Source organism: Bombina bombina, chromosome 5 (assembly GCF_027579735.1).
Source record: "Bombina bombina isolate aBomBom1 chromosome 5, aBomBom1.pri, whole genome shotgun sequence".
In the NCBI taxonomy this organism is placed as follows: Eukaryota; Metazoa; Chordata; class Amphibia; order Anura; family Bombinatoridae; genus Bombina; species Bombina bombina.
The window spans coordinates 162205057-162220645 of record NC_069503.1 but is presented as its reverse complement, the minus strand read 5'-3'; the positions used below and the strand labels follow the sequence as shown (position 1 = coordinate 162220645).

At 39.4% G+C, this 15589-nt stretch overlaps 1 protein-coding gene across 1 annotated transcript in view; it reads right to left on the bottom strand.

Moving 5' to 3' along the window:
• OBSCN (obscurin, cytoskeletal calmodulin and titin-interacting RhoGEF) overlaps nucleotides 1-15589 on the bottom strand; it is a 937038-nt gene that overhangs the window by 83955 nt on the left and 837494 nt on the right. The window contains 2 exon segments of the mRNA XM_053713767.1: nucleotides 6184-6229; nucleotides 11347-11499. Of these exon segments, the coding sequence (XP_053569742.1) occupies nucleotides 6184-6229; nucleotides 11347-11499 (199 nt within the window).

Genomic DNA, 15589 nt, shown 5'->3' with positions numbered 1-15589 from the left:
ACCACAATGTTAGCAAAGTCAAAGCAGGCAGATAGGAAACAGACATCTGGCAGAATTTCACTCAGAGCCCCCTAACCTAGATAAGGATCCGGATCAAGACATCTGGCAGAAGTTCACTCTGAGCCCCCTACCATAGATAAGGATCCAGATCAAGATTAATCCCAATCCCTAATGCAAGAACTAAATGCCTTCTTCTTGCTGAAAATGGAGACTCTGCAGGCTGGAACGGACAATACAAAATGCATTTCTTCAGGAATAGCTAGATGATTTCGAAAACAGATCACACCAAAAGAATGGGGGGTGGGGGGTTCCTGAATCCCTTAAAAATAAAGATCTGCTAGAGTTGACGGCACTCACGCTTACAAGACTACTCCAGGTAAAGTCAGACACTCTGCCTCTGGATGTCAAGAGGGCTCACAGAATCAGTCAAAACCATCCCTGACCAAACCTAACCAGAGAACCAGAGGCAAGTCATTTTTTAAATTATTGAATTATCAGGAAAAACTTTCCGTATTGAGAGCGTTCAGAATTATAAAAGATCTCTTGTAAAGGCCAAAGGATCCTTCTCTTCCAGGACTTTTCTGCAGACACCAAACTCCACAATCAAGGCAGACAAGTTTTTTTGATATTTCCTGCAAAGTTGCAAATTGTAACTCCCGCAGGCCTGAACATTTTTTCTCAACATAAATCTCTGTATGATTGCCTAAATACAGAAGCTCAAGATGACCAAGGCTGACCGCCATTCTTTACCGAACTGTCTTTGCCTTTCTAACCTGCTTGAATGTTATAGACTCTGGAAACCATTACCTATAAGTAACAATTTCAGTATGACAATCTGTCTGTACTTGATGTTTGTGTCATTGTTTATAGCCGTAATTCCATCATTGGTTTTTAGTGTCTAACAGTTTTCCCTCTTTGGGATAGATTACAAGTGGAAAGCTATTTAACGCCCCCACTCGAGCATTAACTGTGCTAGAAGCAAAATTTTACGTCTGTTGAGTTGTGCTCGGATTATGGGTTAAAAGTAAACTGTTTTTTTTGCTCACGTGCTAACCTGACAAGCACAAAAAGCTGAACTTATAATATCTTGCACGTGCACGTTTTGCAAGGGACCTTAACGTGGTACCTGGACTTGTAACTAACCCTTCCATTTTTGCTTTTAATCTTAGCTGAGAGCTTGTGAGTGCTGGACTCTGTGTGTTGTATTAATTTGTTTTGTAATTTTCCCTATGGGCCTTGCACCCAGACCAGTCTGGGGTTAACTGCTTGTGACTCTGGGGAAAAGCACAGCTTCCTATAAGTGCCATTGAGCACCCAGGGCTGAGAACATTGCAGGGTCATGGAATGTGTACCCAGTCCACTCTGAGAGTGCAGTCCCCTTCCATGCTTTATATATATATATATATATATATATATATATATATATATATATATATATATATATATATATATATATATATATATATGTGTGTGTGTCTATATACAATATATATATAATATAAATATCTATTTACAAATACTTAGAACATATTCTGCCATGTGCAGAACATTGGAATGCGACATATTTACAGTGCATACACAGTTAAATACTTTACTAAATATAAATATTGCATAAATATGTTTTTACTTGTTTTCATCGACTTAACTGCAAATGGCTTCCAATGCACTTCTATGTATGTGTACATATGTATTTATGTGTTTATATGTATATATATATATATATATATATATATGTCTGTAAATACATATATACACATATAAATACATAAATACATATGTACATACACACACATATATATATATATATATATATATATATATATATATATATATATATATATATATATATATATATATATATTTACATACATACATATACATCTTTAGACATGTATATCTATGTATCTCAATGTTAAAGCCCTTTGCATTGAGCCTTTATAACTTTTTTGTGCAATATTTTTAAAATAATTTTTATCAGATGGTGTTATTATGAGTGTAACTGTACTTTGTATCATATTTTTGATGAGTTTTGTGAGACTTTTTTCTTTCAAGAAACAGTTAAACAGAGCTCGGAGGTCGCGCTAACCCGAATCACGTTAACTTTAATTGCACTCAAGCGATCGCTTTTAATGTCAACTTGTAATACTAGAGAAAAACCCAATGCACACAGTCGCGATTAACCACTTATCGTTTGGGCTTAACATTTAACGCTCCACTCGTAATCTAGACCTTTATCCATTTAATGCGTTAAAATTATTAATATCTTGTTGTTTACTGTGTATTTTTTTGTTTTTCTCTCATATAGCAGCAGAGGGTGGGGATAATGATGACAAATCACTGCTCTCCATCACTCTGAACCGTAAGTCGACTTTATTACAACCTGCACTAGATCACACATTGCACTGTTCCTGCTCTTTCCTCCGTATTGAGCTTTGGGTCCTCACCCTTAAACTCCCTGTGGCCTGCTGCCTCCTCAGACAAATATCTATAGCTATACGTACTGACATCACTTCCCCTCCTGACATTACTTTCTCTTTTACTAATCTTAATGGAACAGTCCATTAAGATCGTCTTGTAGGATTCAGGCGGTGTCACCACCCCAGATAAACGCAGTATTATACTGCAACACCTTAAACAACATTGCATTTCTGCAGGAGACACACTTAACAGATTTTGAGCACAAGAAACTAAACATTCCGCCTGTGATCAAACAGTTGAGTTCTATGCTGGATGGGTACATTGGTCAAATTGTTACTTAACTAGCTGGTGGGAACTTCATACTTTAACTACCCAACTCTTGAGGCTGCTCTAATACATCCACTACACATAACTTTCTTTACCTCACGCTCTGCTTCAATCTCTCCCACAGAGGTTGAGAAACATCTTGTTCTGAAATCCTCTACCAGACTGGGCTAAGTTATGCAAGTGTTGGAGATTGTTCCCTAAAATTAGTAAACACCCTTGCAAGGCAACCCTACTTTCCTTTTGGGTATGACTACGAACATGTTTAGACTCTGGGACAGAAGTGGACTGACCTCTGTGGTGCAAATGTTAGACCCTAACACTTACCAACTTTATTCCTTTCAAGACTTATGACTCAGGTTTCCTCTTCCCCGAAAATAGCACTTATGCATATCTCCAAAGCACGCATTATCTACACAAACTATTAGCGGAAGGACTAGATTGTACCACAATGACCAGTGTTGATAGCTTATGCTTACTCGCTAAACAGGGCATTTATTCTATCTCCCACACGTACAATTTGATTGTAGCTAAATTAGCATCAGCTATCAGATTTGTGTGTGAGATAGGAGCATATTGGGGGTGTAGAGGTCTCTGAAGATGTGATCAGCACTAACTTAGAACTAGCCACTCTTTCATCAGATCATAGAGAAATACACATCAAATTATTTCTTCTCAGCTACCTCACTCCTAAATTGAGATCCAAATGGATCCCAGATACGATAAACAATTGCCTCAAATGTTCAGCACATGATCCAGATGTGGCACAGATGTGGCTGACTAGAGTTTGCCTCTCATAAACATAGCTATCAATGCAACACATGACCATTCTCATTGGACATTCATAGTCTTCCCCACTTCTGTATTACTTGTCCAGAAACTGATTCTCTAAAATTGGACACACTTTTTATGTCGCTAAGCGGTCTCTCTTTGACCTAGATTACAAATTTTGCGGTATGGTGCGGTACGGCTATACCACTGAAAAATTGACTTTTGCACGCAGAATATGCAGGTCTCCCGTATTACAAGTTGCTGCGGCACAGCTATACCGCAAGCATTTTAGCCTTTACGCAACTCTCCATTCCACACTCAAAAAATAGCTTTGGAGTGCGGGATTTTCATAGCGCCTGTATTACAGGTTGTGCGGTCTGGCTAAAATGCTTGCGTTATAGTCTATACCACCGCGATCCATTCCGCTATCTGAGACCAGTAGTTATGGATTTTGCAAAAACAAAAATGTTTCACAAAACTCATAACTAAAATGTTACAAAGTAGACTAACACCCATAAAGTACCTATTAACCCCTAAACCTCCATGCCTCTGCATCGCAAATACTATATTACACCTATTAACCCCTAATCCGCCACCCACCCACATCGCCAACACAAAATAAACCTATTAACCCCTACACCGCCGACCCCCCACATCGCCAACACTAAATAAACCTATTAACCCTTAAACCACTGGCCCCGCACATCGCTACTACTAAACTAAAACTATTAACTCCTAAACCGCCGCCCACACATCGATAATACTAAACATATTAACCCCTAAACCGCTGGCCCCCCACATTGCAACTACTATAATAAACCTATTAACCCCTAATCTGCCAGCCCCCACATCGCTAATACTAAACTAAACATATTAACCCCTAAACTGCTGGCATCCCACATCGCATATCACTAAATTAAACTATTAACCCCTAAACCTAACACCCCCCTAACCTATCAATAAGCTACCAATAGCCCTTTAAAGGGCCTTTTGTAGGGCATTGCCCTAAATTAAACAGCTCTTTTACCTAAAATAATTACAAAGTCCCCCCTAAAAGTACTTCCCCCACCCAACCAACCCCACCAAAATAAAAAACCTAAGTCTAAAAAAAACTAAGCTACCCATTGCCCCTAAAGGGGGCATTTGTATGGGCATTACCCTTAAAAGGGCATTCAGCTCTTTTTCGCCCACAAAAATATAAAGCCCTAATCTAAAAAAAAATGATGGTTCCACGGTCGCCGGTTCTGTTCCGCGGTCACCTCCGCTCTACGCCGCTTTCACCCTGGATGAAGATGTCGCCAACTGGAAGAAGACCTTCACCGCCTAGAAGAAGACCTTCTCCACCGGACTTCAGGAATACCTATTTGGGGGTTAGACTTAGGTTTTTTTGTTTTATTTTTTGGGTGTTTTTTTTTAGATTAGGGCTTTTTTATTTTTATGGGCGAAAAAGAGCTGAATGCCCTTTTAAGGGCAATGCCCATACAAATGTAATGCCCATACAATGGGTAGCTTAGTTTTTTTTTAGACTTAGGTTTTTTATTTTGGGGGGTTGGTTGGGTGGGGGGTTTACTTTTAGGGGGGACTTTGTAATTATTTTAGGTAAAAGAGCTGTTTAACTTTGGGAAATGCCGTAAAAAAGGCCCTTTTAAGGGCTATCGGTAGTTTATTGATAGGTTAGGGGGGGTTTATTTTGGGGTGGCTTTTTTGTTTTTATAGGGCTATTAGATTAGGTTTAATTTTTATTATTTTGGATAATTTCGTTTATTATTTTTTGTGATCTCGATTATTTGATTTTTTTTTTTTAGTAATGTTAGATTTCTTTGATTTTTTTTTGTAGTGTTAGTTTTTTTTAATCTTGTAATTTAAGTTTTTTTATTTTTTGTTTATTTTATTTTCGTAAAATAATTATGTTTATTTATAGTTTAATCTTAGTTTTTTTATTTCACAGGTAAGTTTTTATTTATTTTAAGATAGTTATATTGTAAATTTAATTTAAAGTATAGGGGATAGTTAGGTTTAGGGGTTAATAGTTTAATTTAGTGATTTGCGTTAGTGTTAGTGATGCGGAGGGCGGCGGTTTAGGGGTATTTATACTAGGGGTTTATGTTAGGGTGTTAGGTTTTAACCTAACTTTCTTTTCCCCATTAACATCAATTTACTTTACTTTGAGATATACCTGCTTTGATGCTATACTATGTAATGTATCAGTATCAGTTTTTGCACTTGACGAATATAATTAAAGACATTAAATAAAAATAAATAATAAATTATATGCTCTATCTGAATCATGAAAGAAAAAAATAATTGGGGTTTATGTCCTTTTAATAATGCTTTGGCTGGGTATTTTTTGCTTTTGTACAGGTTATTGAAATCCGCCCTTGAAATGACTGTGAAATATTTTAAATGTACAACCAGATTGTCCTGTTAAATTGTTGTAAGCATAATTTCTCATTTAAACACCATCAGTTCTAGTAAACTGGATTAGCTTAGAAAAGGATGCCAAAGACCCTACAATGCTTTTGTATGATTTTTCTGATGGACTGAAATGGGAGCCAGAGATATTTGGTAGAACCTAACCATATGAGTTTATTGTAAACATCCATATGTCGTATTCTGTGATAAATTAAACAGATCACATATAACATTTTTGACAGATATGTAATATCTTACCAGTAGCCATTTATGGTGAAGACATTCCTCTGCACTGGGCCGAGCTCTGAAAGAAGAAAAGACTAGATGACAAATTCTGATAAATGAGTCTACAGTAAACCTGCCTACAGTAAAAATATTCTGCTATTTATCTGTTGCTCACTTACACCTAGATTACAAGTTTTGCGCTATAGAGGGTGCGAAGCGAACGCAACAAAAAGTTACGTTATTTCACATTCCATAGCGCTGCCATTACAAGTTTCTAAAAAGCCGCCTTGTGCGTGCGATATGGTGGGGATGAGCTCCATACCGCACATAATCCAAGGGATGAGAAAACATGCTCATGCACGCTTTCCCCATAGAAATCAATAGGGAGAAGGTGTTAGAAAAAAAACTAAAGCCTGAAGCGTGGAATGGCGATCGCCGTAACGCAACCCCATTGATGTTTATGGGGGAAAAAAAGTTACGTTTAAACCTAACACCCTGACATAAACCCCAAGTCTAAACATCCCTAATCTGCTGCCCTCGACATCGCTGACATCGAAATAAAGTTATTAACCCCTAATTTGCCGCTCCCGACATCACCGCCACTAATAAAATTTATTAACCCCTATTCCGCCGCTCCCTGACATCGCCACCACTATAATAAAGTTATTAACCCCCTATTCCCCAGCACCCCAACATCACTGACACTATAATAAAGATATTAACCCCTATTCCGCCACTCCCTGACATCGTCGCCACTAAATAAAGTTATTAACCCCTAAAACTCCCACATCACCCACACTAAATAAACCAAACAACCCCCTAACTTTAAATTAAAATTACAATATCCCTATCTTAAAATAAATAAAAACTTACCTGTGAAATTAAAAAAAACCTAAGTTTAAACTAACAATTAACCTAACATAACTATTATACTAAAATTTAAATAATTACAAATTAAATAAAGTAAATTACACATTAAAAAAAAACTAACCCTACTAAAAATTATCCAAAATAAAAACAATTACACCTAATCTAATCTACAAAGACCCCCCAACAGTAAAACCCACCACCCAACCAAGCCCCCAAAATAAAAACGTAACTATAAGAAAAACCTAAGCTACCCATTGCCCTGAAAAGGGCATTTGTATGGGCATTGCCCTTAAAAGGGCATTTAGCTATTTCGCATTGCCCTGAAAAGGGCATTTAGCTCTTTTAAAAAAGCCAAAATCCTAATCTAAAAAAAAAACCACCCAAAAAAAGTAAAAAAAAACCCCTAATACTAACCCCCGACGATCCACTTCCTATTGGCTGATAGGAATGCAAGGGACGCCATTTTTAAAAGACTCCCTTGCATTGAAGATTCAGTGTACGGTGGTGACCGTATAAAGAGGACGCTCCGCGCTGGATGTCTTCAAGGATGGACCCGCTCCGCACTGCCGGGAAGAAGATAGAAGACGCCGCCTGAATGAAGATAGAAGACGCAGCCTCGATGGATGAAGACCTCGCCGCCTGGATTAAGACTTCTCGCCGCCTGGATGCCCGGAAAACAGAAACTGTAAGTAGATCGCCTGGGGTTAGTTTTAGGGTTTTTTTGTTTGTTTTTTCAGGGCAATGCAAAATAGCTAAATGTCCTTTTAAGGGCAATGCCCATACAAATGTCCTTTTCAGGGCAATGGGTAGCTTAGGTTTTTGTTAGAGTTATGATTTTTATTTTGGGGGGTTGGTTGGGTGGTGGGTTTTACTGTTGGGGGGTCTTTGTATTTTTTTACAGGTAAAAGCTGATTTCTTTAGGGCAATTCCCTACAAAAGGCCCTTTTAAGGGCTATTGGTAGTTTATTGTAGGCTATGGGGTTTTTTTATTTTGGGGGGGCTTTTTTATTTTTATAGGGATATTAGCTTAAGTGTAATTGTTTTTATTTCGTTTGCTATTTTTCGTAATTTAGTGTTTGTTATTTTTTGTAATTTAGTATTTTTTATTTTTTGTAATTTTAGAATTACATTTTTTAGTAGTGTTAGTTTTTTTTTAATGTGTAATTTAGTTTATTTAATTTGTAGTTATTGTAATTTTAGTATAATAGTTAGGTTAATTGTTAGTTTAAACTTAGTTTTTTTTAATTTCACAGGTAGGCTTTTATTTATTTTAAGATAGGGATATTTTAATTTGAATTTAAAGTTAGGGGGTTGTTAGGTTTAGGGGTTAATAGTTTAATTTCATTTTTTGCGATGTGGGGGCTGGTGGTTTAGGGGTTAATAGGTTTATTTAGTGGCGGTAATGTGGGAGGCCAGAGGTTTAGGGGTTAATAACTTTATTTAGTGGCGGCGATGTCAGGGAGCGGCAGAATAGGGGTTAATATCTTTGTTATAGTGTCAGCGATGTTGTGATGCGGGGGAATAGGGGTTAAAAACTTTATTATAGTGGTGGCGATGTCGGGGAGTGGCGGAATAGGGGTTAATAACTTTATTAGTGGCGGCGATGTCGGGAGCAGCAGATTAGGGGTTAATCATTTTAATTTAGTGTTTGCGAGAGGGTTGCAGAATAGGGGTTAATAGGTAATTTATGGGTGTTAGTGTACTTTGTAACATTTTAGTTATGAGTTTTGTGTAACAGTTTTGTGCGCAAAATCCATAACTACTGCCTTCAGATGGTGGAACAAATCATGTCGCTATGGAAATCGCACGCAAAAACGTTATTTTTTTGAGTGCAGGATTGACGTTGCGTTACAGTCTAAAATGCTTGCGGTATAGCTATACCGACAAGACTCGTAATGGCTGCGTTACGGTTTTTACATTGAAATGGCCATTTTTTCAGCATTAAAACCATAATGCAAAACTTGTAATCTAAGTGAGTGTCTTCCAATATAATGAACACTTGTTACAAGTAGTGTAAACAGACATAATAATATACATCCAAGACAATTAGTTTACCCTTCTTCACTGGAGTCACAACAAAATACAAAAAGTGAGATTAAAAGACCTCAGTTTATTTACTTACATATTCAGGGTCTGACAACTTGCAAAATCAGACAAGGTTTTTAAAGACACTCCATTTTGGTCATAGGTGGGTCAACAGCTAATACAGTTGGCTCAGAAAGTCTGCCCAACATTTCCTAAACTTCTATGACTCTTATCTGCCTTCAAAATCTATGTATCTATCAGTACTGGTAGCTGTGTACTGAAACCTAATACCAACAAATTATATGGGGTAGATTTATTAAGCAGCGGATGCTGCATTCTACGCCCTGTAGTGTCAGAAAACCAGAGAATTTATCCCTAGAATTTTCAAGTAGTTAATTCTTAAATTATACTGTAATGTAAAATATAGGCAATGCTTTGGCCTAGTCTTTGTCTAAGAAGGACACTCCCATGTAGCCTTTGATTGGTGGTAGGATGCACCTTAAAGGGACATGAAACCAAAAAAATATTTAATGATTCATATAGAGAATACAATTTTAAACAATTTTCCAATTTACTTATATTATTTAATTTGCTTCCTTCTCTTGTTATCCTTTGCTGAAAGGTTTATCTAGGCAAACTCAAGAGCAGCAGAGAATCTTGGTTCTAGCTGTTGATTGGTAGCTGCATATATATTTTGATTGTGATTGGATCACCCATGAGTTCAGTTAGAAACCATTAGAGCATTGCTGCTCCTTCAAGAAATGATACCAAGAGAATGAAACAAATTAGATAATAGAAGTAAATTAGAAAGTTGTTTAAAATTGTACCCTCTATCTGAGTAGTGAAAAAAAAAAGTGGGTTTCATGTTCCTTTAAGTAAATTAAGTATACAATGGGAGTTAACAGTTAGTATACACACTTTTTAGCTTCCTCACCTCCTGGAAGCAACTGATGAGAGAGAGAGATAGAGAGAGAGAGAGAGAGAGAGAGAGAGAGAGAGAGAGAGAGAGAGAGAGAGCACTGGAGGACTGAACTGGCTGAGTAAGTATTTTAGCATTATTGTGCATTCTTATTGGGATAGATTATCTGGTTCACTATGTTTAGTTAATATTGCTTAATTTGGGTTTATTTAAAGGGACATAATACTCATATGCTAAATCACTTGAAACTGATGCAGCATGATTGTAAAAAGCTGACAGGAAAATATCACCTGAGCATCTCTATGTATAAAAAGAAGATATTTTACCTCACAACTTCCTCAGCTCAGCAGAGTAAGTTCTGTGTAAAAAGTTATACTCAGCTGCTGCCCAGCTGCAGGTAAAAAATAAATAAATGAAGAAATGAACAGCAGTCAATCAGCATCAACAGTGCTGAGGTCATGAACTCTTTTACTGTGATCTCATGAGATTTGAATTAACTCTCATGAGATTTCATAGTAAACTTCCTTAAACTGAATAGGGAAATAACATGAGTGTTCACGAAGCTCACTCCATTAGCTGTCCCGGGACAGACATACTGATTTGTGCCGCTACTCCCCCCCCCCCCCCCAGTTATATATTGGACACCTTGAAACCCTAAATAAGATAGAGACTTATCATTAAAGTAGCTTCCCACTAAAGTCACATTAAAAAAAGTAGCTTTATTGCACAACCACATACAACAAACCTATTTTCCAGTGATCGTACGCTTGTTGAATGCAAAGTTTAATTACGTGCAGTAAATAAGGTAGTATTTGTGTTTTTATTTTATTAGAATCAGTGGGGGCTTTTTGGTTACTGATGCATGCTTTGAGGGTTCTATAACGTCCCAGCAAATAAAGGCATTCCTTAAAGAAACACTTTTCCAGATTTGGGCCACATTGGATCATGGTGCTTGGAGTTTCAGGGAGATTGCATTCTATTTGCTGGCATCAGGGAGCCGCAATTACAATCAGGGAGACTCCCTGAACTTCAGGGAGAGTTGGGATGTCTGTGCTTGTGCAATGTTAAATACAGACAGCATATGCTGTCGGCATTAAGCAAGGTTGAGCGGACATGATACACTACCGCAAATCATGTACGCTTGACCTGTGATAAATCTACCCCTATATCTTTATTTCACAGATTAGTATAATCCCACTTATCAATGGCTGCGCAAGAAACTTCTTATACAATTGCATAGCAGCCCACTCTGGAACCCAAAAATGTCAATAATTCCAGGATCACTGCTCACTAATAGAAGTCATATAATTGTGTTAATAAACAGAGCCTATTTGTCACACACTTTGGCTATTGCAACGTCTGCACAAAGTACATAAACTCACTGCGCATTTATCTGGATTATACTTTTTATGAAATGCTTTGCTTCTTCGCTTAAGCGAACAAATCCTGTGTTCTGCCAGCTGATTTTTCCTTGCTGTACATTGAGCAGTGTTTCTCTATCGTTTTGACCAGCAAAAGGTGAGGCACAAGTCAAGCTGTAAGTTATACAAAGAGAAAGTTAATATCTTACAGGTTTTATAAAGAGGCACAGTATTTAGCCCGAATGTGTACCGCAGACTGTAATGCTATGGGGGTTCTGTGTACTAAGCAGGAAACACTACTTTGGAGCCCTTGTGGTGACGCAAAGTAACAAGTATGTAGTTAAATAAAAAGGTGAAAACAAGAAAACAAAAGTCCTCTGCTGGTTCTGAAGGATCTATTTTGTTATGTGCTGATAAGCACAGATAAGCAGTCACAGTTTACTAGGGATGTGCTTTAGGCAATTATTTTTTTTGGAGCTGAATTTCTTATTTTGAAAGTGCAGTACACTAAAATCTGGATTTGCACAGACCTTAGTGTGTTGTAGTTTCACAAGAAAAAAATCCAGTTTCGAAAAGAGCTGAATGCTGTGAGCAGCTACCTTCTTCCTCTTTTTGAAGCTAATGAAACTGCAGAATGCGCAGCCCTACAGTTTACTGACTGGGCACTAAATCACTGATGTTACAAGTTTTTTTAAAAGATCCTTTATCGCAATGAAGGCTAACTGGCGGCTCACATGCTGCATGTTGGCCACAGACCTTATTGTTCTCTGGCTCTATATTGACTGGACACACAAAATAAGGTGGTGAGGAGCATGCGGCCCAGCAGCATAGAGCCAGAGAAGAATAAGGTGAACAAAGGGAGTGGAGGAAGCAGCCGCATGGCGCACTCTCTCAGCTTTACAGCGTGGGTCAGTGAGGCTGAGGTTTAGTGGATGGACAGGTAGGGGTGGTGTGGAAGCAGCACACTCCTCCTTCATCTTTGCAGCACACAGCACTGAGCCAGGAGTTTAGTGGTAGGAGTGTTGCAGGAGGGGCCATGCAATTACAACCTGCTCCCTCTTTTTCATAAGGCATTTGCTGCCAGTGAGGCTGATGTATTAAGCTGCTGCATTATTCTGTGGATAATGTACATTGTGTGTTACAACCAATCACCCCCCTGAGCATATCTCATCTCTCACTATCACTCACTACTCTTTTTACCTCTTCCCCTCTCTCTCCACCCTCTCTCTCTCTACCTCTCCCTCCACCCACCCTCCCCATCTCTCTATGTTTCCCTCTTTCACACATCTCTCTATTCCACTCTCTCCCATGTCTCTCCCCTCTCTCCCACATCCCTCTCTCCCTATCCCTCTCTTCTCCTATCTTTCTCTATATTTTGTCAATGCTCTGTTTTCTCTTGCTTCTTCTCTCATTGCCCTCTCTCTACCTCTCCCTCCCTCCCTCTCTCTCTCTCTACCTCTCCCTCCTTGTGTCTCTCTACCTCTTCCTCTCTCTCTCTTTCTCTCTCCACCCCTCCCTCTCCCTCTATCCTCTCTCTCTCTTTCTATATTTTCCCTATTTCTTTTACCCCCTTTTTCTGCTTTCCTTACCTCTTTCCCTTCCTCTAACAACCTTAGTTTCTCTCTTTACCTCTGCCCCTCCCTCTCTCTCTTTTACCCCTCTCTTTCCTCTCTCTCACTCTCTCTTTATCTCTCTCTCTATATATATATATATATACCAATCTCTTCTTCTCTTTCTACTTCTGTCTCTCTCTCTACCAACCTATCCCTCACTGCCTCTCTCTCTACCTCTGTCTATTTTTCACTCTCTCTACCCCTCCCTCTACCCCTTCACTCTCCCTATTACACTCTTCACACTGAAATTATTATTATTTTTTAAGTTTTCTTTGTCAAGGTTGTATACTGAATGACATCTTTAAACCTTTATTATTTATTAAGAGGTCCGGCTGACCAGCTCAGTATTAAATAGTGAATTCCTAGGTCCATCTGTTATCATTTGTGTGGTTTAATAGTCATACATTTGGATGCAGCCTTTAAGACTTCTAAAGTATTGATTCTCATATAATGAGAATTGTTCCTTATTAAATCTTATCAACTCTTAGAAACACCACTGTTTTAAAATACTAATGGGATCAAAGAAATGGCAACCAGACACACAAGACAGTCATCCTATATAATAAAAGGTCAGGTATGTTTGTCAGATGCAGTCATGCGCAGTAGAGACTGCGCAAGGACAAACATACCTGGCCTTTAGGATCAACTTGCTTCAGATCAGATCGCCCATTGCGGGAGGCGTGGTCATGGTCAGGTTGAGCGGGCGTGGCGAGGGGCGTGACCGGCGGGAGTGCCGCGATGGGGGCTTGGCCGGTCCGGGGGTGGGCATGGCCAACTGGGAGTGGGCATGGCCTGAGAGCGACAAAGAGTGGAGAGAGATAGAGGGGGCAAAAAGAGGGGGGGAGAGAGAGCTAAAGAGAGGGGGAGAGAGAGCTAAAGAGAGGGGGGAGAGAAAAAGAGAGCAAAAGAGAGGGGGGAGAGAGCTAAATAGAGGGGGGAGAGAGAGTTAAAGAGAGGGTGAGAGAGAGCTAAAGAGAGGGGAGAGAGAGAGTTAAAGAGAGGGGAGAGAAAGCAAAAGAAAGGGAATCTAGAGCAAAAGAGAGGGGAGAGAGAGCAAAAGAGAGGGGAGAGAGGGCAAAGAGAGGGGGAGAGAGAGTTAAAGAGAGGGGAGAGAGAGCTAAAGAGAGGGGAGAGAGAGCAAAAGAGAGAGGGGAGAGAGAGAAAAAGAGGGGGGAGAGAGAGCAAAAGAGAGGGAGGGATAGAGAGCTAAAGAGAGGGAGAGAGAGAGCTAAAGAGAGGGGGGGGAGAGAGCTAAAGAGAGGGGGGAGAGAGAAAGAGAGGGGGGAGGGAGAGTTAAAGAAAGGGGAGAGAAAGCAAAAGAAAGGGGAGAGAGAGCAAATGAGAGGGGAAGAGAGAGCAAAAGAAAGGGAGATAGAGAGAAAAAGAGAGGGGGAGAAAGAGCAAATGAGAGGGGGGAGAGAGAGCAAAAGAGAGGGGGAGGGAGAGCAAAAGAGAGGGGGAGGGAGAGCAAAAGAGGGGGGAGAGAGAGCAAAGGAGAGGGGGGAGAGAGAGCAAAGTAGAGAGGGAGAGAGAGCAAGGAGAGAGGGAGAGAGAGCAAAGGAGAGGGGGAGAGAGAGCAAAGGAGAGAGGGAAGAACAAAAGAGAGGAGGAGAGAGAGCAAAAGAGAGGGGGAGAGAGAGCAAAAAAGAGAGGGGGAGAGAGCAAAAGAGGGGAGAGAGAGAGAAAAATAGGTGGGAGAGAGAAAGCAAAATAGGTGGGAGAGAGAAAGCAAAAGAGGCGGGAGAGAGAAAGCAAAAGAGGGGGGAGGGAGAGCAAAAGAGAGGGGGAAGAGAGCAAAAGAGATGGGGAGAGAGAAAAAGAGAGGGGGGAGAGAGCAAAAGAGAGGGGGAGAGAGCAAAAGAGAGTGGGAGAGATCAAAAGAGAGGGGGGAGAGAGAGAGCAAAATAGAGCACAAAAGAGAGGGGAGAGAGAGAGAGTGCAAAAGAGAGGAGGAGAGAGAGCAAAATAGAGGGGGAAGAGAGAGAGCAAGGGGTGGGACCACTGTACTACAAAAAATGGCCCGTGTGCACAGGCTTTAGGACTAGTCAATAATAATGATACTTTCTTATTGGTTGCTTATTTTTTTTTTACACTGTGTTGTTCTGGGGGCTGGGGGACTTGTGAAAATGTCTAATTTCTTCTAGGTTCTCAGCTTTTTTATCCAACCAAATGCAGGAAATCTAGATGTTCTGGAATTCTGGTATATGTAACTCAACCGAGCTATCTAATTCAAACAAGCACACTTCTAATGGATTGGAAGGGCATTGGGAAGAAAGCTTAAAATACCTGAGCTGAGTAATTGTAATGGTGTACATTGTTATTTATCTCCATATTTTTTATTAAAATCTCAGTATAAATATGGTAAAAAGTGGCAAATTAAGCACGATATTAATAGTTGAACACGTATCTAAAATGTGGATATTTATATATACAGTATCTCACAAAAGTGAGTACACCCCTCACATTTTTGTAAATATTTTATTATATCTTTTCATGTGACAACACTGAAGAAATGACACTTTGCTACAATGTAAAGTAGTGAGTGTACAGCCTGTATAACAGTGTACATTTGCTGTCCCATCAAAATAACTCAACACACATTCATCAATGTCTAAACCATTGGCAACAAAAGTGAGTACACCCCTAAGTGG